The 25,840-nt window shown below is 45.2% G+C and overlaps 2 protein-coding genes across 3 annotated transcripts; one reads left to right on the forward strand and one right to left on the reverse strand.

Moving 5' to 3' along the window:
* Positions 1-27: 27 nt before the first annotated feature.
* Positions 28-17,633, forward strand: LOC128424481 (uncharacterized). The gene is made up of 37 exons (XM_053410675.1): positions 28-223; positions 350-405; positions 766-841; positions 1,874-2,015; positions 2,252-2,396; positions 2,500-2,638; positions 2,744-2,872; positions 2,967-3,210; positions 3,419-3,532; positions 3,619-3,785; positions 3,883-4,111; positions 4,305-4,476; positions 4,730-4,817; positions 5,102-5,234; positions 5,331-5,522; positions 5,609-5,705; positions 5,812-5,996; positions 6,122-6,280; positions 6,788-6,969; positions 8,261-8,275; positions 8,394-8,449; positions 8,812-8,887; positions 9,291-9,432; positions 9,639-9,783; positions 9,887-10,025; positions 10,110-10,238; positions 10,332-10,575; positions 10,720-10,833; positions 10,920-11,086; positions 11,184-11,412; positions 11,603-11,774; positions 14,535-14,622; positions 14,916-15,048; positions 15,144-15,335; positions 15,422-15,518; positions 16,510-16,694; positions 16,821-17,633. Exons 1-37 carry the CDS (start codon positions 218-220, stop codon positions 16,988-16,990), a joined length of 5,148 nt encoding a protein of 1,715 aa, XP_053266650.1. The 5' UTR covers positions 28-217; the 3' UTR covers positions 16,991-17,633.
* On the reverse strand, positions 17,452-25,394 carry c6 (complement component 6). Of its 2 annotated transcripts, XM_053411696.1 has the most exons (18): positions 25,067-25,394; positions 24,301-24,472; positions 24,013-24,169; positions 23,229-23,373; positions 23,022-23,163; positions 22,402-22,540; positions 21,907-22,026; positions 21,496-21,739; positions 21,220-21,342; positions 20,941-21,107; positions 20,622-20,847; positions 20,381-20,549; positions 19,869-19,980; positions 19,550-19,682; positions 19,261-19,455; positions 19,077-19,164; positions 18,325-18,569; positions 17,452-18,126 (listed from the first exon to the last, which is right to left on the reverse strand). In XM_053411696.1, the coding sequence occupies exons 2-18, from the start codon at positions 24,441-24,443 to the stop codon at positions 17,945-17,947; spliced, it is 2,730 nt and encodes a 909-aa protein (XP_053267671.1). In that variant the 5' UTR covers positions 24,444-24,472; positions 25,067-25,394; the 3' UTR covers positions 17,452-17,944. The 2 variants fall into 2 exon arrangements, with proteins under 2 accessions (XP_053267671.1, XP_053267670.1); XM_053411695.1 differs by having other exon boundaries at positions 20,381-20,847.
* Positions 25,395-25,840: the final 446 nt, after the last annotated feature.

Here is a 25,840-nt window from a genome sequence, read left to right on the forward strand (position 1 = left end):
AAAAATCAGATTTCATCATCGTCAACCTTCATCTCTCAAAGTAAACAGGACAATGTTCTGCTTTACTGGAAATGAGCAGGTGGTGTTGTGAGACTGGAGACATTGGGGGACTCCTGAACTCTTCTTGTTGAGGAATTTCCGCCCCGCTGCTGAATTTAAGACCCTATATGTTCTGGTTCATGACCAGAAGAGAAGCCTGACCTGGGAGCGACACATCATGAAGGTGCTGTAAACCATGCAACACGTGTATTCATCAGATTTAACGCAGTTAACTGATTATTTTTAAATGTCTTCTTATGATTTTAAAATAGTTTTAATTGAGAAAAACCTCTTGTTTATTTTCTCACAGTTTGATTTGGCTGCAGCTTCTTTGGCATCGTTCCTCGTCTTTCTGTCTCCAGCTTGGTGCGTCAAATTATACATTTTTTTAATTATTATATCCGCTTCTTTTGTTGTCATTTAATAATTACTTATATGTTTTATGGCTTGTGAACGTGCACTTGTCCGTTGTCTTATTCATCAATGTGTGCACCAGAGGGTGATTCAGTTTTAGAAAGTAACAACAAAGCGGAGAGTTTAATAAAATACATTTAATAACCTTTTTTTTTTATACTTGAACCCTCAACAATAAGCCTCAGCCCATCACATCAGCTACCATTATCTTCATATAGTCGTTAATCTCATGCTAACATTTATTTGCTGTTATTAAGGTAATAACAAAATATAATATAAAGTTTTAATTATGTCAATGTCCGTCTCTCTCAGCTGCCAGCAGTCTGTGAACTGCAGATGGGGTCATTACGGAGAGTGGTCCGAGTGTGACAGCTGCACCAGCACTAAGGTACACACACACACCCACACAAACACACACAAACACACACATACACCAACACACGTACACACACACAATTATCATTTCATAAAATCGTTCATTTGAAAGGTTGATATATTGTATGAAGATAAAAAACACATCCAGCTGACACACAGCACCACGATCAATCATTCAGAGACATATTCGTGTTCTCCTGATGAACACAAGTCCAATATTCACCCTCTTTTCATCACCACCAACTTAAAGGGGACTTATTATGTCCATTTTACCACAGTTGATATGGTTCCTTGGGGTCTTAATGAAATGTCTGTAACATATTTTGGTCAAATTACCACAAGGATCATTTAAAACAGCACCTTTTCACCCTGTCTAAAGCAGCTCTCCTCAGATTGACCTGTTTTTAGTGCCCCGCCCCCCTCAGCCCCAGTGAGCCTGACTGCGAGAGCCCCAGCTCCCCAGCACAGACCCGCAGTGGGAGCCGTGGGAGCCGTGGGAGCAGTGGGAGCTGTGGGAGCTTGAGCTGGGGCAGCAGCAGCATCCTTCCACACTGTTGAGTCAACGTTTAGAGGTGTCCCGGGGGTCCCTTGTTTATGCGGCCACTTAAATGTCTGACGGGTAGCAGCGTTAGCTAGCCGGTCTCCACCGGCCCGGTTAGCTCGCTCGTCCAAGGCCATGTAGCGAGACTCCCTACATGGGCATGGTGTGACTATGACGTTTATTTCGGTCGTAATCCCATTCTACTCACTCTAGCGTATAGTTTCTGACATAGAGGAACCACAACAAATCGCGGGAGCTGTTTTTTCTAGAGTCTTTGGGACGGTGGACATGCCAGATACACAAATTAACGTGTAGAAGCACTACAAAAGTGGAATTTTCATAATATGTCCCCTTTAAGAGGAAAACATCTGGTTGTTTAGTGACTTAATGCACCGACGTGTTCAGGGAATCAGACTCACTGTCAAGTTTCAGATGCTGAAGCCTAAATATAAGGAAACAATAGTTGACTGTAAGTAATAGCATGTATATCCGCTTCCTTCTCAGGTGCGTACTCGCCACGTGGAGGTGTACGCCCAGTTTGGGGGCGTGGCATGTTCAGGAGAAGCCGCTGAAACACAACCGTGTGTTACGCGAAAACGTTGTCCCCTGGAAACGGGCTGTGGAGAAAGGTTCCGCTGCAGATCTGGTTTGTTGCAACATATTAAACTGTCAAAAAGACTTAGAGGAATTTTTCACTGTATTATATAAGTCTCTGTTTTTGATCAGATAAAAGCTATAATTCGATGACAGGTTTCATTTTGAGTTGAGGTTAAATTCCCAGTTCTCAAGTTTATAAACATTTAGTCCCTGAGCACATGATTCGATAGAAGAAGTGACTGTCTGCCTCTTGTAATGTGTAATAAAGACTCATTACTGAACCAGGTCAGTGTATCAGTCGCAGTCTGGTGTGTAACGGAGACCACGACTGTGACGACAACCTGGACGAGACAAACTGTGACCGAGACGACCAACCGTTCTCATGCGACCTCGACAAAACGCCTCCGAACTCTGACTACACAGGCAGAGGGTGAGTAGGTGCAACTCCACCACCAGGGGGCTGTATCGTTACTTTAACGAAGGCTAATTGGCTAAAATAACCTCCTGTTGGTTTGCATTGTCGTGGTTCACAGGTACGACGTGTTGACGGGGAAACTGAGAGCAGGCGTGATCAACACTCGGAGTTTCGGAGGTCAGTGCAGGAAGGTGTTCAGCGGCGACCACAAAGTCTTTTACCGACTTCCGCAAAGCGTCCTCAGGTACAACTTCGAGGTGAGTCCAAGGAGAAGTTGACAAAGTTGTGACTTGTTGACTTGACGATCCATTGAGCGGTTGGTGAGCATGTTAGTGGCGGCTGAGACTTTGCTTGTGCTGCAGGTGACAGTGGACAACGAAGACAGTGATGAATCGTACAACAGCTCCTGGTCGTACACTCAGCACATCCAGGCCAACTCCATGTCTGCACACGACCGCCGCACCTTCCACAAAGAGCTCACTGAGCATAAGGTTCGATAAAACCTCAGAAATCCAATCATTTTGTGTCGGGAAAAAAAAACTTTTACAGTTTATTAACCAGGACCTACTGTTCTCCTCCGTCCAGGCATACAGATTAATAGTCCTGAAGAATAAAGTGGAACTGGCCCAGTTTCAGAACTCCGCCCCTCAGTACCTCCCTCTGTCCGAAGGCTTCTGGAAGGCCTTGTCCTCGCTGCCGTTCACATACGACTACTCTGCCTACCGCCAGCTGCTCCAGAAGTACGGCACGCACTACCTCTCCGAGGGCTCGCTCGGCGGCGAATACCAAGCCTTGTTGGAGTTTGACCGCCAGGCGTTCACCTCATCCAGTAAGAACTTCTCAAATGAACCTTTTTCAAGTCAGTCTATAATTAAAGGTGCAGTGTGTAGAATATCTTGTGGAGAGTTTCATGTTGCAGCTGAAAACCCCTCACACACACTGGATATTTAAATACGTACTTGAGGCTGTGATGCTATATCAGTGACATCAGCTGATCAGTTGTGTTAAACCCATTGTTCCTGTGTTGTTGTGTAAAGGTACGACAGATATCGAGTACCAGAGGTGTTGGACCAAGACGAAACGTCGCTGGTTCCGGAAGAAAAAGAAAACCACGTGTGAAACACTCATGAAGTCTTTCTCATCCAGGGACGGTAAGTGAACTACTCAGGTTTTCCTGGAAGATCAAAGCAAACCAGTCACGGTCTTGGGTAAAATTTTCCTTCCACTACTTCCACAGGACACAAAGTGAATAAAATGCCCATTAAAGTCAACATATTTGGAGGAGATCCGTCCTTCTTCGGCGCTCTGAGTATTCTGGATCTGGAAAAGCCAGAAGCTAACGGAGAGATCTATGATAACTGGGCCTCGTCAGTCAAAGACTTCCCTGACGTCATAAACCAGAAGGTACGACCTCGATGGACTGGTTTATTACTGGTCAGATCATGCGTCTCATCTTACATCGAACATAACACTCATGAACAAACTGTGAATTCTGTCCCAGCTGCGTCCTCTGCACGAGCTGGTGAAGGAGGTGCAGTGTGCAGGTTTGAAGAAGCTGCACCTGAAGCGAGCCACAGAGGAGTACCTGGCCGAGGAGGATCCTTGCCACTGCCGTCCATGCCACAACAACGGCCAGCCGCTGCTGAGCGGCACCGTGTGTCGCTGCGTCTGCCGGCCGGGAACCTCGGGACCGGCCTGTGGGACTGGAGCTGTGATCGGAGAGCAACCAGGTACACAACAGGATGATGCTCCATTTTAATGATTTAATCCATATTTAAAGTTGGTGTAAACTAGATTAATTGATTGAATAAGAGTAAAAGGGTTTGAGTTAAATGTTATGTTACTGTGGCATCGCGTCGTTATGACTGACCCGTCCACAAACAAGACTGAACATGATGAGTGAATCTCTGGTTCTTTTCTCAGGGGTGATCCATGGCGGCTGGAGCTGCTGGTCCTCCTGGGCTACTTGTTCTAGAGGTCAAAGGTCAAGAACTCGCAGCTGCAACAATCCCGCTCCAAGCGGAGCTGGACACCACTGCACCGGACCGCCAGAGGAGCATAGGCCTTGTGAGGACCCAGACATCCAGTATCTACAGTGAGAACACACACACACACACACACACACACACACACACACACACACACAAACACACTCTAATGTTCAGGAAACATCGCTGCAGCTCCTCTTTTCAGCCTCTGTCTCAAACACTTGGTTTAAGCTCCTGTCTCCTTTAATTTGGTTCTTAAAAGTGATAAAAGCAAATAATTTCTGTTCTATCTGTTCTAATCTAATCTGCCTCGGTTCATTTAACGTTTTAGTTTTCTCTCTGTAAACTGTTTGTGTGCAGGACGATGGAGCCTCAGTGCTTCTCTCTCTCTCTGACGCCCCCAGAGACCTGTGGTCCACCCCCGAACCTGAGAAACGGATTCATCCAGGTGAGTCTGAAACATTAATGTTTGCAGGATTACGTGTTTGTTTGTTTGTTTGCAGGATTACGAAACAAACGACATTTTTATAATTTCTCTTGATTACTCAGAGAATAATTCAAGTATCTTGATAGAATGTTTATGGGACTTATATTTATGAGGGTGTTGTTACAGACTCATTAAGGGATCTTTAGTTTCACTGAATTTAAACTTCTTTTCTTCAATTAGTTCCTATGTTATCTTTCGTCATCTTAAGTTTTCAAAATGCAGCGACTGTTTTATTTCTCTCTCAGAATCCCAAAGACTTGTACATGGTTGGAAGCACGGTGGATTTCTCCTGCATCGAGGGGTATTACCTCAGTGGACAAGCTGCCGCTCGGTGCACTGACGACAAGACGTGGACGCAGGGGACGTGGGTTTGTATAAGTACGTGTTCCCTTTACGGAACAATACGTTTTTTTATCTTATTGTTTGTCCTACACACAGATTTCACTGAGGTGTCATCATCTGTTCTCGTCCCAGGATCCATGTGTCGGTATCCACAACTCAGCGGGGACGTTTTGGGCACGCCCACCAAAGTGTCCTATGGGATTGGAGAGACAGTGTCCCTCCACTGTCCTGCGGGGTCGCTGCTGGACGGTGAGGTGTCAGAGGTCATGTGTACTCCCAGTCTGCAGTGGTCTCCGTCTCCTGCAGGCGTTCGTTGCAAAGCAGGTACGTTTATTCTTGGAATACATTTATATACAGTATGATTTGCACTGTGGTTTCCCCATCGCTGATTGAATCTGTTTCCTCCTCAGCGCCAACAGCTCCCACTCCTCCGCTCGGTCTGAAGTGTAAACCCTGGGAGAAAGTAGGAAAGACCGGGTGTGTGTGTATGATGCCATCTGAGTGCTCGTGAGTCTGACATTTGAGAATAATTTCTAAGTTTTACTCGGGAACTTTTGGGTGTGAGTCTTAAAAGCACAATAATAACTGAAACTATTATTTTGTCTCAATCCAGGACTTCACTGCCGTTGTGTGCCGAATTTGTCTCGACTCAAACCCCGCGGCTGCTCAGCCTGTGTCAGCTCGGCGCTCTGCGGTGTATCGGACGCAGCTTCGTGCTGAACACTGACACCGACTGTCGATGGCCACCGCCGATTTTCACGTCCTGCGGGGACTGTCTACCAGGGACCGTCTGTCACAGTGAGTCAGCTGGAGGAATTTAAAGGATAAATCTGGTCATTATTTCAAAGTTGTGTATAAATAAATGTGAGTTTGTGTATGTGACTTTATGAGTATTTGAAATCAATTTCTTTTTCCAATTCTAGGTTCAGCTAGAGAATGCATTTGCCAGAATTTGCCAGATTGTCCCCGAGACTCCCCCCCCCTGTGCATTAGCTCTGATGTGGCCAGGACCATGACGGAATGTGAGGTGGGCGCCAGGAGGTGTGCGGGGGAGCGGTTCAACGTGACCGGCATCGACTCTTGTCCAAACTAAAGATTGTTGTTTTATTCAATCTGTAGATCAAACAGGAAGCCGTTTCTTTCCGATAAGTACTAAATTGTAACTAGAGGCCAATCTTCTTTTGTAAAGTTAATAAAACACTTTTCTAAATAAAATGTCGTTCATTTGGATTTGCTAAAATTTGAAATAAATTATGAAGTTTTCATCCATCAGATTCTGAGCTGGCAGTAGCTGGCAGTGCTTCTTCACATTAATTTGGGTATTTGGCATGTCTACCATCCCAAAAACTCTGGAAAAAAACAACTCCCGTGATTTGTTGAGGTTCCTCTATGTCAGAAATTATACGCTAGAGTGCGTCGAATGGGATTACGACCCGAAAATACGTCATAGTCTCGCTACATGGCCTTGGACCACCCCCCACCATCATCTCACCGGCTCCGTGGAGAGACGGCCCGGCTCCGTCTCCCTGGCTAGCGTTAGCTCCCCCCCGATAACGCGAGCTAACGCGCTCCACCCTCTCTCCGGGGAGACGGCGCCGACGGAGCCGGGCACGACAGAGCCGCGCCGGTGGAGCGGACTCTCCGGAGCTTCGGAGGCTACCTGAGCCTCCGGAGCCCCCCCCCCTCCACCAGAGAAGCGGGAGGCTCTGTAGGAGGAGCACTTCCAACAGCAGCCTCGGGCTGGGCTGCTCACGGAAGCTCCCCGCCAGTGGTAGCGGGGGCCGCGGCACAGCCGGAGCTGCCACTGCCGCAGCCGGGGCAGCCACTGCCGCTAGCGGGCTAACGCTGCAAGCTAGCTGCAAGCTAGCATTAGCTCGCTGCTGCCACCCGTCACACATTTAAGTGGCCGCATAAACTTGCCAATCGTCAAGGGAGACCCTGGGACACCTCTAGCTCCCACTGCTCCCACTGAGGTTGAGGAGTATATGGATGACCCCCCAGTAAGTGGTTCACACCATGAAATGGTGTGAAAGGAGGGATAATTTGTCGCGTGTACTTTTATCCCAAATATGAGAAGAGCTGGTCTCGGTTTGGTTCAATCAAGTATTTAATAAGAAGCAATGAAAAGGTCTGAAAAGGTACAGCAAAGCAATGGGCACTCAAAGTACAACCCCCGGTTCTCTATCGGCACCGGGCAGTCACGAGTCGCACCGCACGGTTGAGATTTGTAATATTTTATAACAGTAGGTAGATCAAGATTGGTCAATAATGAAGGGGAGTCGAGACTTGGTTCTTCCTCGATGGTGCGCAGGCGTGGCTCACCCTCTTGGCACTGGAATCAGGAAGTGACGAGCAGCTCTGTTTCGCTCCTCCTCTGATAGTTGCTGGGCAAAATCTTCACATAAACAAGCTCTGACTCGGCTGACGCCTTGTGGGTCAGTGTTGCTGTTCATTGGATTAAAGAATATTGTTTCCCTCCTTTATCGGCTGTATATTCTATTTGTGTAATCATTCGCATCCTACAAACCAAACAATGCCACTCCAATTAACTAAGCAGCAACGGTTATTATAAGTCATTGTGTGAAGGCCATATATCTGGCCCGAACTGCTCCTGCCCCCACCCTCCTGCTTTTGTTTAGATTTCAGTTCTATTGACATCTACACAGAAACACAGACAAGCTAAAATTTAAAATCCCAACAGTTTCATAAGGAGAATGTTGGGCCTTGGTTCTAATTCTGTGAGTTGTATCTACACAGCAATACAGTCCCCTGCATTGAAATACATTGAAATGCAAATGAAATACAATAAAATACATTGAAATACATTGAAATTCTGTTCGAATGGAGATTTTTCTGACCTTTACCTGAATCGTTTCGTCTTTTAAAAAACGTATCAAGGCCAAACAACTGTGATGCAACCGAGTTCTGACCCCAACAAAAAGCAGATGAACTTTCATCTCTCAAAGTAAACAGGAACATTTTCTCCTTTACTGGTAATGATCAGGTGCTGTTGTCGGTTGACTCCCTGTTCTTGACTCATTGGGGGATTCCTGAACTCGGAGCGACACATCATGAAGGTGCTGTAAACCATGCAACACATATATTCATCAGATTTAACTTGAATTATTTTTAAATGTTTCTTATGATTTACAAAAAGTAAAAAATTGGGAAAACCTCCTGTTTATTTTCTCACAGTTTGATTTGGCTGCAGCTTCTTTGGCATCGTTCCTTGTCTTTCTGTCTCCAGCTTGGTGCGTCAAATTATACATTTTTTAATTATTATATCCGCTTCTTTTGTTGTCATTTAATAATTACTTACATGTTTTATGGCTTGTGAACGTGCACTAGTCCGTTGTCTTATTCATCAATGTGTGCACCAGAGGGTGATTCAGTTTTAGAAAGTAACAACCAAGAGGAGAGTAATAATAAAATACATTCAATAACCTTTTTTTTTTTACACTTGAACCCTCAACAATAAGCTTCAGCTCATCAGATCAGCCACCATTATCTTCATTTAGTCATTAATCTCATGCTAACATTTATTTGCTGTTATTAAGGCAATAACAAAATATAACCTAAAGTTTTTAATTATGTCAATGTCTGTCTCTCTCAGCTGCCAGCAGTCTGTGAACTGCAGATGGGGTCATTACGGAGAGTGGTCCGAGTGTGACGGCTGCACCAGCACTAAGGTACACACACACACACACAAACAGACACACACATACACCAACACATGCACACACACACACAATTATCATTTCGTAAAATCGTCAATTTGAAAGGTTGTTATTTCGAATTTACGATAATAAACAAATCTAGCTGACACACAGCAACAGTATTAATTCATTCTAAGAACTTTTCGTGTTCTCCTGATGAACACAAGTCCAGTATTTACCGTCTTTACATCTAGTATTCATCTCACCAGCTTAAGAGGAAAACATCTGGTTGTTTCGTGACTTAATGCACCGACGTGTTCAGGGAATCAGACTCACTGTCAAGTTACAGATGCTGAAGCCTAAATATAAGGAAACAACAGTTGACTCTAGGTAAAGTCATTCTGAAGAATAGCATGTATATCTGCTTCCTTCTCAGGTGCGTACTCGCCACGTGCAGGTGTACGCCCAGTTTGGGGGCGTGGCATGTTCAGGAGAAGCCGCTGAAACACAACCGTGTGTTCCGCAAAAAAGTTGTCCCCTGGAAACGGGCTGTGGAGAAAGGTTCCGCTGCAGATCTGGTTTGTTGCAACATATTAAACTGTCAAAAAGGCTTAGAGGAATTTTTCAAGATATCATGATAAGTCTCTGTTATGTTTCATTTTGAGTCAAGGTTAAATTCCCAGTTGTCACATTTAAAAACATTTAGTCAATGAGCACATGATTCAATAGAAGAAGTGACTGTCTGCCTCTTGTAATGTGTAATAAAGACTCATTACTGAACCAGGTCAGTGTATCAGTCGCAGTCTGGTGTGTAACGGAGACCACGACTGTGACGACAACCTGGACGAGACAAACTGTGACCGAGACGAGCAACCGTTCTCATGCGACCTCGACAAAACGCCTCCGAACTCTGACTTCACAGGCAGAGGGTGAGTAGGTGCAACTCCTCCACCAGGGGGCTGTATGGTTACTTTAACGAAGGCTAATTGGCTAAAATAACCTCCTGTTGGTTTGCATTGTCGTGGTTCACAGGTACAATGTGTTGACGGGGAAACTGAGAGCAGGCGTGATCAACACTCGGAGCTTCGGAGGTCAGTGCAGGAAGGTGTTCAGCGGCGACCACAAAGTATTTTACCGACTTCCGCAAAGCGTCCTCAGGTACAACTTCGAGGTGAGTCCAAGGAGAAGTTGACAAAAGTTGTGACTTGTTGACTTGACGATTTCAGTGGCGGCTGAGACTTTGCTTGTGCTGCAGGTGACAGTGGACAACGAAGACAGCGACGAATCGTACAACAGTGCCTGGTCGTACACTCAGCACATCCAGGCCAACTCCTTGTTTACACACAACCGCCGCACCTTCCACAAAGAGCTCACTGAGCATAAGGTTCGATAAAACCTCACAAATCCAATAATTTTGTGTCGTGTACAATTTTTTTTACAGTTTATTAACCAGGACCTACTGTTCTCCTCCGTTCAGGCATACAGATTAATAGTCCTGAAGAATAAAGTGGAACTGGCCCAGTTTCAGAACTCCGCCCCTCAGTACCTCCCTCTGTCCGAAGGCTTCTGGAAGGCCTTGTCCTCGCTGCCGTTCACATACGACTACTCTGCCTACCGCCAGCTGCTCCAGAAGTACGGCACGCACTACCTCTCCGAGGGCTCGCTCGGCGGCGAATACCAAGCCTTGTTGGAGTTAGACCGCCAGGCGTTCACCTCATCCAGTAAGAACTTCTCAAAAGAACCTTTTTTAAGTCAGTCTATAATTAAAGGACCACACACACTGGACCTTTAAATACTTACTTGAGGCTGTGACGGTGTAACAGTGACATCAGCTGATCCAGTTGTTCCTGTGTTGTTGTGTAAAGGTACGACAGATATCGAGTACCAGAGGTGTTGGAAGAAGGTGAAAGGTTTTTGGTTCTGGAAGAAAGTGACAATCAGATGTGAAACACTCATGAAGTCTTTCTCATCCAGGGGCGGTAAGTGAACAACTCAGGTTTCCCTGGAAGATCAAAGCAAACCAGTCACGGTCTTGGGTAAAATGTTCCTTCCACTACTTCCACAGGACACAAAGTGAATAAAATGCCCATTAAAGTCAACATATTTGGAGGAGATCCGTCCTTCATCGGCGCTCTGAGTATTCTGGATCTGGAAAATCCAGAAGCTAACGGAGAGATCTATGAAAACTGGGCCTCGTCAGTCAAAGACTTCCCTGACGTCATAAACCAGAAGGTACGACCTCGATGGACTGGTTTATTACTGGTCAGATCATGCGTCTCATCTTACATCGAACATAACACTCATGAACAAACTGTGAATCCTGTCCCAGCTGCGTCCTCTGCACGAGCTGGTGAAGGAGGTGCAGTGTGCAGGTTTGAAGAAGCTGCACCTGAAGCGAGCCACAGAGGAGTACCTGGCCGAGGAGGATCCTTGCCACTGCCGTCCATGCCACAACAACGGCCAGCCGCTGCTGAGCGGCACCGTGTGTCGCTGCGTCTGCCGGCCGGGAACCTCGGGACCGGCCTGTGGGACTGGAGCTGTGATCGGAGAGCAACCAGGTACACAACAGGATGATGCTCCATTTTAATGATTTAATCCATATTTAAAGTAGGTGTAAACTAGATTAATTGATTGAATAAGAGTAAAAGGGTTTGAGTTAAATGTTATGTTACTGTGGCATCGCGTCATGACTGACCAGTCCACAAACAAGACTGAACATGATGAGTGAATCTCTGGTTCTTCTCTGAGGGGTGATCCATGGCGGCTGGAGCTGCTGGTCCTCCTGGGCGTCTTGTTCTGGAGGTCAAAGGTCAAGAACTCGCAGCTGCAACAATCCCGCTCCCAGCAGAGCTGGACACCACTGCACCGGACCGCCAGAGGAGCATAGGCCTTGTGAGGACCCAGACATCCAGTATCTACAGTGAGAACACACACACACACACACACACACACACACAAACACACACACACACACACACACACACACACACACACGCACACACACACACACGCACACGCACACACGCACACACACACACACACACAAACTCTAATGTTCAGGAAACATCGCTGCAGCTCCTCTTTTCAGCCTCTGTCTCAAACACTTGGTTTAAGCTCCTGTCTCCTTTAATTTGGTTCTAAAAAGTGATAAAAGCAAATAATTTCCTCTCAATCTTTTCTAATCTGATCTGCCTTGGTTCCTTTAACGTTTTAGTTTTCTCTCTGTAAACTGTTGTTGGGACACGGTTTTTATGAAACCAAAGGCCTACTCTTCGGCCTATATGTATAGTCAAAAGCCTGAAAGCACATGTTCTCTTATGTTCTGGAGAAGCCTCCCGAACTCACTCTCCCAGGATTCCTCAACGTCACACAGAGGTGTGAAAAACCACAAGGATCAGCTCCAATTGGTCACTCTGGCCCATGACCTGTGAGTTCACCAGGCCAATATAACGCGAGATCGCCCTCAATTCTTGCTCTTTCCAAAACTCTACAAGGAGTGATGCTGCCGGCCTTTCTTCCTGCATCCCCGAGAGAGGCCTGGCTGCTCCAGCACATCTTCTCTTTCCACAATCCTACCGAGGAGGCAGGCGGCCAGCTCTCTTCTCCTGCATTGCCGAGGGGAGGCCGGGCTGCTCCAGCTCAAATCATCTGTTCCCACACCAACCGGAGGTCAGAGGGGCAGCTTCCAACTAATTTCTTCAAGGAAATCTCCACGCATTTCAAGCTTTTCCAAACTCCTAGCAGCGACTCGATGTCCTGCAGGTAAGATTCAACGAGCAACCGAGCCCCCCAGCTCGACAGAACCACGAATGCAGAACCTTACGACCAGCCCGGAGACCTCACAGAACTGCTAACTGCACAGCAACTTCCTTTTCCCTTTTCCTCGGATCGGTAAAATAATCTGGGCTTAATAATTATACTAGACTAAGCAAGACAGTTTATTCGATTCTGTGTGTATTAATAAGTTTGATATGTGGTGTGATATTGTGGCTACAAGTTAAATGAAAGCTAATGTTGGTTAGGCCCTTCACAGGCTTCCTTTGTAGGTCTCTCTGACTCTTGCATTCTCTGATTTAACATCTACATAGACACACGCACATCACTTCACCTACTTATCTCCTCCCCCACTTCAGAAGGGGGGGGCTTTTAACTTTCGGGTGGCCAGCGACCAACTAAAGGCCTCTGTATGCTTCTCCGAGTCCGTTGCGGAAGTACAGACTGACGGAGCGGACGGACCCTTTTTGATTTATAGTTCTACGAGCCTTTTTGTTGTGAAAACAATTCACCGCCAGAACAGTAGATGGCGCAACGGAAGTCGAGCTTAGAGAAGCCTACCTCATGAGGTATATAGAAGAAGTCCACGCTGGTTTATTTACGTCCTCCCGGCTCCTCACACACAGTGAACGATGACAACAGAAAAAGGATGTTGATGACGCGACAGTTTTGCTGAAATAAAGTGACACCCAGCGGGTCAAAATGCTTTTGTTATCGTTTCTTAACGCAGCGGTTCCCCGGTCTTGTTTCCAAACTGCGTTGCTAATTCAACAGCTGCAACAGCTTGAAGCTACACGGAGGCAGCTAGCTTCCCCCCCAGCTTCCACACACAGTCAGCACGGACACCCGATACTAGCTACTACCAAGTGATTGCTTCTAACCTGACGGTGTTTGAGAAACAGTGTCATGAGAGCCGTGGGATTTAAGTCAGCGGGTTTTTGCGCTGTTCCCACCGCAGTTAGCATGGTGGCTAGCCCGCTAAGACCCGTTATCAAAGTTCGTTATAACCGTATGTGACCGTACACACATGCTGTAAGTGCTCTAACCAGCCACCGTCAGCCGGACAACGCCGCTGGCTTAACACACTTGTCACATTAATCATAGAGTCGTAGTTGTGATTTAGGTTTATTGTGATTTAGGGAATGAAACAGGAAGTTAGAGGTCCGGAAATAATGATGTCCCGAAATGCTGGCGTTAGCTGACCAATCACAGCCAAGGGCTATCCGTGGGCTGTCCGCCAATTCGACGTGTAGTTAGACAAATGAGAGCTGCACGAAAAGCTCTCCGAGGAGCCGCGGAGAGGCCCGGAGAGGGCGTTCCACGTTGGAGAGGGCGGTCCTATCTGTCCGTGTCCGTCAAAACGGAGAAGCATACATTGGCCTTAAGAACCCCACAGGGAGGTGTTACTCTTTTGGTAAGCCACCATTTTGAGAACCCCCCTTATTTACATAGACACCCACACTCACATACCTATCTTTTTGTAGCTAGTACGTTTGTTAGTAATTTGTGTTTTTATACTTCATTATATTCATAATAAATGTTTTTCTTTCACCAATGTTCTTTCATTAATGTTGCATAAGTGAAATTTGCCAACTGCTACACTGTCAAGAACTCCATAACCTTCACTGCTCATTATATAATCTTTAATTGGAAATATTGATATTTCTAATTGAACTAGATCTAAATGAGACTGATCTTAATCAATAAATTGGCAATCTTTTCCCTTCCTTTGAAGGGTGGTGCCCCGAGATAACTTTAACCAACTAAAGTGATGATTTAATATTAATATTTTAAATATTAATGTTTTATATTTTATTTTGATAACCAACTTTATTGAATGTCTAAAGGCACACCATTCTATGGTATCACTTTTTAAGCATTGTTGCACAACACTGTTTGTTTGCAGGACGATGGAGCCTCAGTGCTTCTCTCTCTCTCTGACGCCACCAGAGACCTGTGGTCCACCCCCGAACCTGAGGAATGGATTCATCCAGGTGAGTCTGAAACATTAATGTTTGCAGGATTACGTGTTTGTTTGTTCGTTTGCAGGATTACGAAACAAATGACATAGGACATTTTTCAAATTTCTTATATGTATTTATGAGCGTGATGTTGCAGATTCAAATAAAATGTGGCTCTAGAGATTTTAAAGTGGTTTCATAAGGGATCTTTAGTTTCACTGAATTTAAACTTCTTTTCTTCAATTAGTTCCTATGTTTTCTTTCCTCAACTTTACGTTTTAATTTCAAGTTTTTAAAATGCAGCTACTGTTTTATTTCTCTCTCAGAATCCCAAAGACTTGTACATGGTTGGAAGCACGGTGGATTTCTCCTGCATCGAGGGATATTACCTAAGTGGACACGCTGCCGCTCGGTGCACTGAAGACAAGACGTGGACGCAGGGGACGTGGGTTTGTATAAGTACGTGTTCCCTTTATGGACAATACGTTTTTTTGTCTTATTGATTGTCCTGCACACAGATTTCACTGAGGTGTCATCATCTGTTCTCGTCCCAGGATCCATGTGTCGGTATCCACAACTCAGTGGGGACGTTGTGGGCACGCCCACCAAAGAGTCCTATGGGATTGGAGAGACAGTGTCCCTCCACTGTCCTGCGGGGTCGCTGCTGGACGGTGAGGTGTCAGAGGTCATGTGTAGTCCCAGTCTGCAGTGGTCTCCGTCTCCTGCAGGCGTCAGTTGCAAAGCAGGTAAGTTTATTCTTGGAATACATATATATATTGTATGATTTGCACTGTGGTTTCCCCATCGCTGATTGAATCTGTTTCCTCCTCAGCGCCCACAGCTCCCACTCCTCCACCCGGCCTGAAGTGTAAACCCTGGGAGAAAGTAGGAACAACCGAGTGTGTGTGTAAGATGCCATCTGAGTGCTCGTGAGTCTGACATTTGAGAATCATTTCTAAGTTTTACTCGGGGAACTGTTGGGTCTGAGTCTTAAACGCACAACAATAACTGAAAATAGTGGCGATTTTAGCCTGAAATTTGTGGTGGGGCAATTTTGTATGACGTCATGTCACCATCACAAAAATAGAGGTAGCCTGATTATTATAAGCAGGAGGCTTATAAAGACGTGCCAGCAGGGGGCAGAAATCCTATTTTAAATACATTTCACATGCTTTAGGGCTCAGCGCAACACAAAGATGTTGTCTGTATAATAGTAAAAAGATTAGACAGACACATAGCTCAAATAACTTTTCTATCTATCTTGCCTCTAGGCTAGCGGAGCTAAACTAACAAGCCAGTTACAGAGACACGATACCTGCTCATCACTACTAACACATAAATAAAATACTAAACATTACTTACCACAGAAACGTGAGCTCATACGTCTTTAGCTTCTCTGTCAGGAGAACAAACCGAACATCAAACCGTGTTATTCATCCGATCTGTGAGTGAAACCTCTCCACAGACTCGGGTCGTATTCACTGACGCGGATAGCCTGTTAGCCTGTTAGCCCGTTAGCCCGTTAGCCTCTTAGCCTGTTAGCCTATTAGCCTGTTGGCCTATTAGCCTGTTAGCCTGTTAGCCTGTTAGCCTATTAGCCTGTTAGCTCAGGTGAAGCCGAGCAGGCAAAAGGCTGGGAGTTGGAGTCGTGTTTCACATTATTTGAGTCGAGTTGCTAGGCACATTTCGTGGGGCACATCTGAAAGTGCCCCATCTCTGAATGTTAACTTCGGCCTATGTTATTCACACACACATTCACGCTACTATGAATATAAAATAAAATAAAAACTTTTTGCCACAAAGTACAGATGTATTACGCTTTCTGCACAACAGCTCCATCTGGATCTGATGGGGCAGTGCCCCACACGCCCCTAATGAAGACACACCACTGACGTAAACTGATATTTTGTCTCAATCCAGGACTTCACTGCTGTTGTGTGCCGGACTTGTCTCGACTCAAACCCCGCGGCTGCTCAGCCTGTGTCAGCTCGGCGCTCTGCGGTGTATCGGACGCAGCTTCGTGCTGAACACTGACACCGACTGTCGATGGCCACCGCCGATTTTCACGTCCTACGGGGACTGTCCACCAGGGACCGTCTGTCACAGTGAGTCAGCTGGAGGAATTTAAAGGATAAATCTGGTCATTATTTCAAAATTGTGTATAAATTAATATGAGTTTGTGTATGTGACTTTATGAGTATTTGAAATAAATTTCTTTTTTTCAATTCTAGGTTCAGCGAGAGAATGCGTTTGCCTGAATGTGTCAGATTGCCCCCGAGACTCCCCCCCCCTGTGCGTTAGCTCTGATGTGGCCACGACGATGACGGAATGTGAGGTGGGCGCCAGGAGGTGTGCGGGGGAGCGGCTGAACGTGACCGGCATCGACTCTTGTCCAAACTAAAGAATGTTGTTTTATTCACCTGTAGATCAAACAGGAAGCTGTTTCTTTCCGATATGACTACATTGTAAATATAGGCTAAAATAAATTCTAACGATTAATTAATGTAAATAGATTCCTCTGCGATTCTGTGTTTGTTTTTATATTTGTCACAGAGGATAGATACGGTAGAACAAATTAAGGTTAAAAGGATAAATCTACTTTGTGTAAAGTTAATGAAACCCTTTTCAAAATAAAATGTCGTTCACTTGGTTTTGCTAAAATGTGAAATATTATATTAAGTTTTCATCCATCAGATTCTGAGCCGGCGATTTTTCAAATCACCAGTTTCAAATTATCCTTATTTTAAAATACCATGTAACATTGATAATGTAGTAATTATATTATTTATCAGGACATTTTGCCTTTGATTTCTATTCAAGTGTTGTTACTGGGCCTTCTAAGAACTACTGGACGCAAATGGGTAATATTAATATTAATATTTAATCAATTTGTGACAAAGGTGGTGAAGACATCAACTCCCATGATCCCACGCTGCTTCACGACATCATCAACTATAGGTGTTCTGTTATTGTTTTGATTGAGAGACCCCTAGTGGACAAAGTTACATATCGTATATTTAACTGAATAAAGAAATCGTGGTTTAGTTTTCTTTATTTTTTTCAATGTAATTTCAGGGTTTCACAAATATTTGAAGGCCGATACCCGAGCAGTAAATAGATTCTATACAGTGAGGAAGTGATGCAGGGGGGAGGTTCATACTGAAAGAAATGTAATTATCATTACATGTGAAAAACGTTAAACAGAGAAACGATCTCCTCCTGTCGTCAAGAATGATTTGAGACACTTTTCCAAAATCACTGTCACGTCCTCACAAAGCATCTCGGATCAAACCCGGTCGGAGAAGTTCGGTGACGCTGCAGCTTCACTTAGTGACGCCTGAGAGGAACAATCCAATCATCTGGACTCACACGCTCCTTCACCGAGGATCTCAAACTCGTAGCTGGCACATTTGAGCGCGGCCATGGAGCAGAGGTCCAGAGCTCGAGTCCTCTGGCTCCTCGTCAGCTTCACACAGAACACGTGCTCGCTGGGTCCACGACAGTCACGAGCTGCTCGACACTCGCACTTCTTAAAGGCTGACGAGAGAAACGACAGGAGCACGTCAGGCAGAAAATATAACAAATGCAGTTTAGAATATTTAATGATGTGGACATAAAATATTAAACATTAAACTGAAGGTTAAATTGTCAGAGTTTTATCATCATAACCACTTAGAATGATGCCTGTAAAATAAATAAATGTGATATTTTTTAAATACAAATCTAAAATCTCACCGGAACAAGTCTCCCACTCGTAGCAGGTGTCGAGACCACAGGGCTCCTGAGCCGAGCTCCTGGGCGACATCTTGGCTCTGAACTGGGCCCAGTCCAGTTTTCCCAGTTCAGACGCATCACACTCGCCCTCGCTGACGAAGAAGAGCGGGTCGCCGTGGCACCGGCCGGCGTGGAAGGAGCAGAGGGACATCGACACGGTGACGCCGACGTCCAGGTTCAGGACGCAGAGACCTGCTTGTTGTGACCTGGACACACACACACACACACACACACTCTAAGATTCAGAATGATATATATACTATATTATAAACACTAAGAAAATGTCTTTACAGCCTTTTTTTTATCCTAATTCTCTTCTATTATTATTCTAATTACCTGTAAATCATTATTTCATTTGACTTTTATCTTGTTTTGTCTTTTACTGCATTTTTCTCATGTGTCATTAGAAAAAAACTAGTTTGAAATTAAATGTAGTCATAGCTCAATATAAAGTTTACATGAATTTATATATATTAATAAGTTATTGCACATTTTTCTGAGGTAAGAAACTGTTGTTTTTGATTTTTTCAATGCTCCACTTTCTTTTTATTCATTTTGGCCTTTTCCATGATTATAAAACCCTTTGGCTCAACTCCTGTTGTTTTTGAACTTGTTATATATTATATATGTTATATTATAAGGGTAAATAATTCTGACTTGATTGAAAGTGCATCAGACAAAGTGAACAAAGTAATAAGTAGATGACGTCTCACTGGCAGCTCTCCCGTTGGACACAGACACATCGAGTGTCCTGTGGTTTCTGTCCTGGTCCACATTGACCGTCGGGGACAAACGGTTCCTCTACAAACAGGAGGATGAAAGAAAACTTTATTCATACAAATCATATCACACTTTGAATGAATCATGAACCAGGATGTCTCATCATGTCTACGTTACCGTCGGTGCAGCGCAGCTCAGCCGGCAGCGGAGGCTCCCAGGTGAGACCAGTGCTGCACCGGTATGAACCTCCCGGCTGCGGCACCACGTTCGCCTCCATGCAGCTCAAACCCACCGACTCTCCCACTCTGTACTGGTCTTTGTCGGGGAGCAGCGTCATCCCATCGGGGATCTCAGGAGGAAGACAGAGGTTCTCTAAACGCACGGGAGGACAAGTTGGAACCTGAAATAAACACCTGACGCCACCACCGACCAGGACTGGACCTGCTGCTGAAGCAAAAAAACTTACTGATGCATTTTCCTGTCGGTGGACTCCAGGTGCCGTCAGGGAGACAGTTGAAGAACTGGAAACCCTCCAGATCAAACCCAGTGAAGCACTGGAACTCCTCCTCCTCACCAAGGTCATAGTACTGCTTTGCTTTCTGTCCCGACGAGAAGAAGAAGAATAAAAACCAACCACAGCAGCAACCTCTCCCTCTTTTCATTTAAAGTTTATAATTATAACTTAATGACTAATTTGCTTTACAACATAACAATTGAAAGATTAATTCAATCTCTTTCTACTTCATTTTATAATTTGTATATTGTATGAGCAGGTTGGTCTTTACCCTGAGGAAGCTGCTCTCGGGCCTCGGTGGCCTCACACAGCCCTGAACGCCAGGAGGCAGCTCCTCTCTCCAGCCCACAGTGAAGTCCTCGTCATTATCACACGTCCCCTGTCTGGACGAGAGACAATCCAAAGGGACACGGACTAACTTTACATCTTTAAATAAGAGTTAAAGTGGAAGTTTGGCAGATTTCAGCCTGGAGTTATTCCTGGAAAGTGAATAGGTGGGTTGTAACTAAACAGGGAAAGAAGATTGTGTTGGTTCAGTCCCCCTGTGACAAAGTGAGGTAATCAAGTTCATACAACTAGTATTGCAATATTTTCATTAATGGGGCTTGAATAACATTTTCTTATTTTATCAACCATTCTCAAAGATTGCCATTTAAAAATATTTATCTTGTATTTTTCTTTACTTAATGCGTCAAAAATCTAGAAATAAAATCTGATGACTTTACTTTTGTTATATTTCAGTAACTTAATGTGGATTCAAAGTTTCTGTTTAAGAGAACCTACGATTCAAAGATGCTGATGTGACACGGCTCCTCCTGCCTGTTGGGGCCTTGGCAGGGCTGACCTCCTCTGAGGGGGGCGGGGTTATCACACGCCCTCACCCGGTGTCTCTTCATGGAGGCCGAGCAGCGACTCCACGGCCCCCAGCAGCTCCAGCGACCGTCCACCTCCTCTGTGGGAAGGACACAAGAAGCCACATCAACAGGTTCATCAGACAGATTTCTGCAGATCGCCTCAGTCGTACCTGAGGTGAAGTCCGGAGCCCGTCTCTCACAGTTGGTGCCGTAGGTGCCGGTCTGGCAGACACACTTGCACTCTGTGCCGGACAGAACGGGCCGGGCGTTGTTCGGACACGGCTCACATTTGCAGGTGTCGAACTCCCCCAGGTACTGCAGCAGGGCCTTCCTCAGGTTCCTCCTCTTCGTCGCAGCGCAGGGGATCCCGCGAACCAGGTCTATGATGGGCAGCAGCTGGACCAACACATGCATGAGCACAGCATCAGTGTTTATGGACTCTGATGTATTTGGGTGAGTACGTGTGAGGGAAGAGCTTTGAGATCCAACCTTATAATCAACCACAGCAGGGTTGTCCAGGACAGACTTGGCCCAGTTCTTGTAGGAGGTTCGGTCCGGAGCGGGGCCCTGCCGGTCCCAGGCCAGAGCAGCTGCCTCCCGGGCCCGTCCTCCCTTCACCCTGGAGAACGACTTCTCCGCCGCCTGGATGTACGAGCCTGGACCACAGAGGAGAGATTGTTGAGATGACAGAATCAGGATCCTCTGTGAGCCGTGAACAGCAGGATTCTGTAAACAGCTGCTGTGCGTCCTGCAGATGTTTGATGTGACCTTTGTATTTCTGAGTCATCGTGTTGCTGGAGCAGAGGGGGGCGCTGCCGTGTTGGCTGTAGAGGACGGCGGTCCAGCTGGTCTCTTTGCCCAGGCAGCCTATCACGTGCTCTGTTGTTTCACCTGTCACAGACAAAGGAAGCAAAGATTTAGTGTCAAAACAAATCAGAGTGTAAAGTCTGTTCATTTAAGGGCAGAAACAAATATGTCATTTTAACATTGTGAAGAATCACTGTTTGCATTCTGATCTTTGTCCACCAGGCTGTGCTATTGTACCTGAACTGGTGAGCTCCTCTCTGCTGTACTGGTACAGCAGGTCGTAGTGGCCTCCCAGTGTCCCCGAGCTGTAGTAGTGTGTCCCAAAGCGCTGGAAGATGTCCCTGTAGAGGGCGTAGTTGTACTGGAGAGGAAGAGCCTGAAGGAACTGGAGGAAAGGCAGCGAAAGGACGAGGTCGCCCGGTTCTTTCACCTTGAACCTGGACACCGGGAGGACCTGGTGCACCCGGAAAAACTTGGAGTCCTACAGAGTGAACGATAGGAAACTATTCATTCCTACATATCAATGTGGGGACCGTGGCTCAGACGGTCCCAGTGAGGACGTTTGATTAAACCAAGACAATGTTGTCTTCAGGATAATTGAGGGAATCAGGGGATCAGAGAATTACGATCTTTTAAATTATCACTCACCATTTTCTTTGAAGCTTCAAACGCCGGGTCCGCTCTTCCTGACGGGTTGGACTTGTCCAAACTGATGGATTCAGTGTGCAGCGGCTGTGGCTCAGTGCTGAAGTCCTGCAGCTCCCCGACCTTCAGGACCACAGAGACATCAGGACAACAAGTTCACGAGAGGAGCAGCGACAGAAAAAACTGGGATTTTCATTTATATGTTTGTGAAGATGAGAAAGAGTTGTGTTGGATATGAAAAACTGGATTAATAGCTGGACTTGGTGGGTTAAATAACACAATGACAATAAGGTTCTTACATCTCGAATCAGTCTGAGAGCGGATTTCTGTTCTGGTGTGACTGGAGTTTGTTCTGTTTTGCTAAATAATTTAATAAGATGTAATTTCTCCATGTTGAAATTGTTCAATTAAAAGGAAACGCACAACATGAGGATATTTCAACAGACAAACTTATTCTTCTGCGTTTGAGCCTCTGCAGTCAAACATTCAGAACACGACCTTGATGTCGAACTTTTCAAAGTTGTGAGGGACTCGGTGGTAGAGCAGAATGGTCGGAGGCCTCCTGATGACGCAGCTTCCTCCCATGAACATGTTGTCCAGCACCGCTCCTCTCGGCTCCTCCGCCAAAGCATCAAACCTGCAAACACAAAACAAGGAGAATTCAAACGCACTGCACAACTAGAAGGACGCTCCTGGAGCTCAAACCCCATCAAGGCTCAACAGTTCCCTGGAGTTCAATCAAACTGCACAAGACGGACACACACAATCATTTCAGACTTTTGAAGTGTTACCTGGGAAAATGTGAAAGAACGTGACAAACATTTCCTGGACTTGCGCCTAAATGGAATGAGTTCTTTCTTGACCCTCATCACATCCTTCTGCCAAATTTTGTGCAAATCTGTTGTGTAGTTTTTGTGTAATCTTGTTTGCAAAGAAACCCGACAAGGGGAAAACAGAACCTCCTCATCGTATGTGCAAAAAGAAGTTGCACAATTCGCTAGTGCAGGATGTTCTGATAACAAACAGCGGAGTGAAACTTACGACCCCAGCAGGAGGAATGTGAACCACTTCACTTCAAATCTGTAAACTCAGCGTTGACCTTTAACCTCCGAGCTCACCCATTGCCCACCAGGTCGGCCCCGGGCGCCACCATCTTCTCTGCCGGGCACACGACGGAGGGGACGGCACAGTCCCTCTCATCAGAGTTATCTCCACAGTCGTTCTGCCGGTTGCACGTCAGCGTGGAGTTGATGCAGCGTCCTGCAGAACAGAGAGAGTTTAGATGAGGGCTTCACTCCCTGAACGAGGAAAAACACACAACTCACCGTTATCACACTTGAAGTCGTCTCTGCAGTCGACAGGCGCTAACTTGCACTCTGTGGAGGGGAAGCAGGGCCTCTCCTCCGTCAGCTCCACCCCGCAGGCCGAGCCCCCGAACTGAGACGGCCTCTGGACGGAGCGGGTGCGTAACTACGACAAAAATCAGAGAACACTGACGGATCAAAATCAGACACATTTAAGGGACTGAGATCTACCAGTGTGGCTCAGTCTGCCCTCCCCTTCTCTACTCTTCTCTTCTCATCTCATCTCATTATTATATACCAACCCACTGTCCATCCCTTTACTGGCTATACTAGCCCTGTGCACAGACTTTACCACTACATATTCTTATATATTTAGATATTTATATATAGATATTTTTCTGCTGTTTTTATAAATATAAATGTTATATTTTTTTGTACTATCCACTCCAGCAGCACAAGAACACTTTCCTACTGGACACTTACACAATCACATCATTGCATTCCATTCCTGTATCTGTAAATTTGTTCTCGGTATGTGATTTATGTGTATGTCAGTGATGTGTTAAGTGTACAAGCTACTGGATGATCTAAATTTCCCACGGGATTAATAAAGTATCCATCTATCTATCTATCTATTGTGATTTTAAAGGTGGTTTCAATCGAGGAATCCTGCAGGTATGAGCTCTGCTGAGTGACACTGCAGTCGTGATGACTTCCTTGCCTCTGTATTTTCTTTGTGCATTGCATTGTGGGACTGTAGCCGTCAGCGATAGTGTGTCTGCCGTGTGAGCTGTGAGTTCCTTGCCTGTTTCCTGGCGCAGGGTGAGCAGTCGGACCAGGGCTCGAACTGCGTCAGCAGGCAGTCGATGGGACAGGCCTGCTGGTTGCAGCCTCTCCTGTCCACTCGGTCACACAGCTGAGGGCAGCTGCTCTTCCAGTAGTAGTCGTCAAACTTGAAGTTCCTGTCACAGAGGAATGAAAGTCACTTTGACGTGGAGCAGCTGTGGGGGGGGATCAACTGGATCCTCAGCTTAACTTGACAGTTACACAAAGTGACGGCTCTGTTTGAGAGACGAGCTTTCCGGCGTCTCACCTCAGTCTCTGCTGGGTTCCGTGGTTGCAGGTCCTGGAGCAGCTGGACCACGAGCTCCAGGGATATCGGTCACAGGAGCAGGCGAGTGAGGCTGAGACGAAGCTGAGGAGCAGCAGCACCAGAAACTGGCCGGAGGACGCCATCACACCCGGGGGAGTCCCACCTAGTTCCACTTATTATGAAAATAAATCAATATAATAATTGTTTTAACTGGATTTTCATCGTACTGATATTTAATGGTGCTTTGATAAACACTTTTGGTGTCAACACCACAAACTGGATACAATCAAACTTAAAAAATGAACATTAAACATATAGATATTCTTCAACATGATGATCCCACTTTAGCTCGATAACTAAGATGCACTGTGCAGTAATACTTTGGAATACTTAATTCATGGAAACATTTAGTATAGATTTAAGTTTTAGGTTTCATACAGAAATTTTACATTTATGGCATTAAAAGGCATTTCATGAGAAGAATACTTACAAAAAATAAAGCAATAAAATACCAAAAAGCAAATTGTTCTGAGTTGACATTGGACAAAACAAGACTTAAAATCTTAAAGTATATTCGTGTGCCAGCTTCAAGATTCAGTAAAAAGTTAAAAATATAAAGTGTATCAGAAGTAAAAATATGAGGTGCACATGGAGTGAATGCAGAACTAATCGAAATGACAATAAATGTAAATTATGTGGAACAAACAACAAATAAACTAAACATAATTTATGCAACATTTACTTTTCTAAAGATGATAGAACTCACCACACACACACGACGCCCCTTCCAGGTGAAATCAGAGCTGATGTCTTCTCCTGTTGGTTTGTGTTCACGCAGCTGAGACCCGGCGCTCACTATGCAGATCGGACTCTTCGTCTTCTGAGGTGAATATAAAACCTCCTCCAGTGTTTCCTCGGGGGCGTCCACTCACGTTTGGAGTTCAATTGCACAATCTCAGAAAACAGCTCGTTTTTTATTGATGATAATAATAGATATAGAACACAGCAATAAATAAAGTTCTTGCATAACGCTCGTGTCCCTCGTTGTTTTACGGGAAGTAGCGAGCGCTGGAGTTTCCCAGCAGCAGAGACACGATCCAGATGTTGGATGTTTGAGACTTGACAGATTCTGAGGAGATGGTTTTTTTCTTTCCACTCTTTCTTTTGTTTTTGTCCAAGGATTTGCACAATCTGAAAATAAATGTTGTAAAACTGGTGCAACAAGTACTCTTAAGTATTTAGACATTTATTAGCTTCACTTAATAAATAAATCAGCTTTTGGTTTGATGTGTTATTGCTCAATAAATCTATTTTATTCATGACTTATACATAAATGTTAATAAGTTAGAAATACATGTAATTCACTTTTATATAACTATAGTGTAGTTATGCGTATATTTTAAGCACTTTGAATTATTATGTTCAAGATACAAATAAATTAATTCTGTTTTTTTTAGTTTGTAAACATTGAGCTTAGTTGGGTCTTTATGCTAAGCTAGGCTAATTGTCACCACTCTTACTCTGATGATATTTAGATTCA

The sequence above is a fragment of the Pleuronectes platessa genome, chromosome 19 (assembly GCF_947347685.1).
Source record: "Pleuronectes platessa chromosome 19, fPlePla1.1, whole genome shotgun sequence".
NCBI lineage: Eukaryota > Metazoa > Chordata > Actinopteri > Pleuronectiformes > Pleuronectidae > Pleuronectes > Pleuronectes platessa.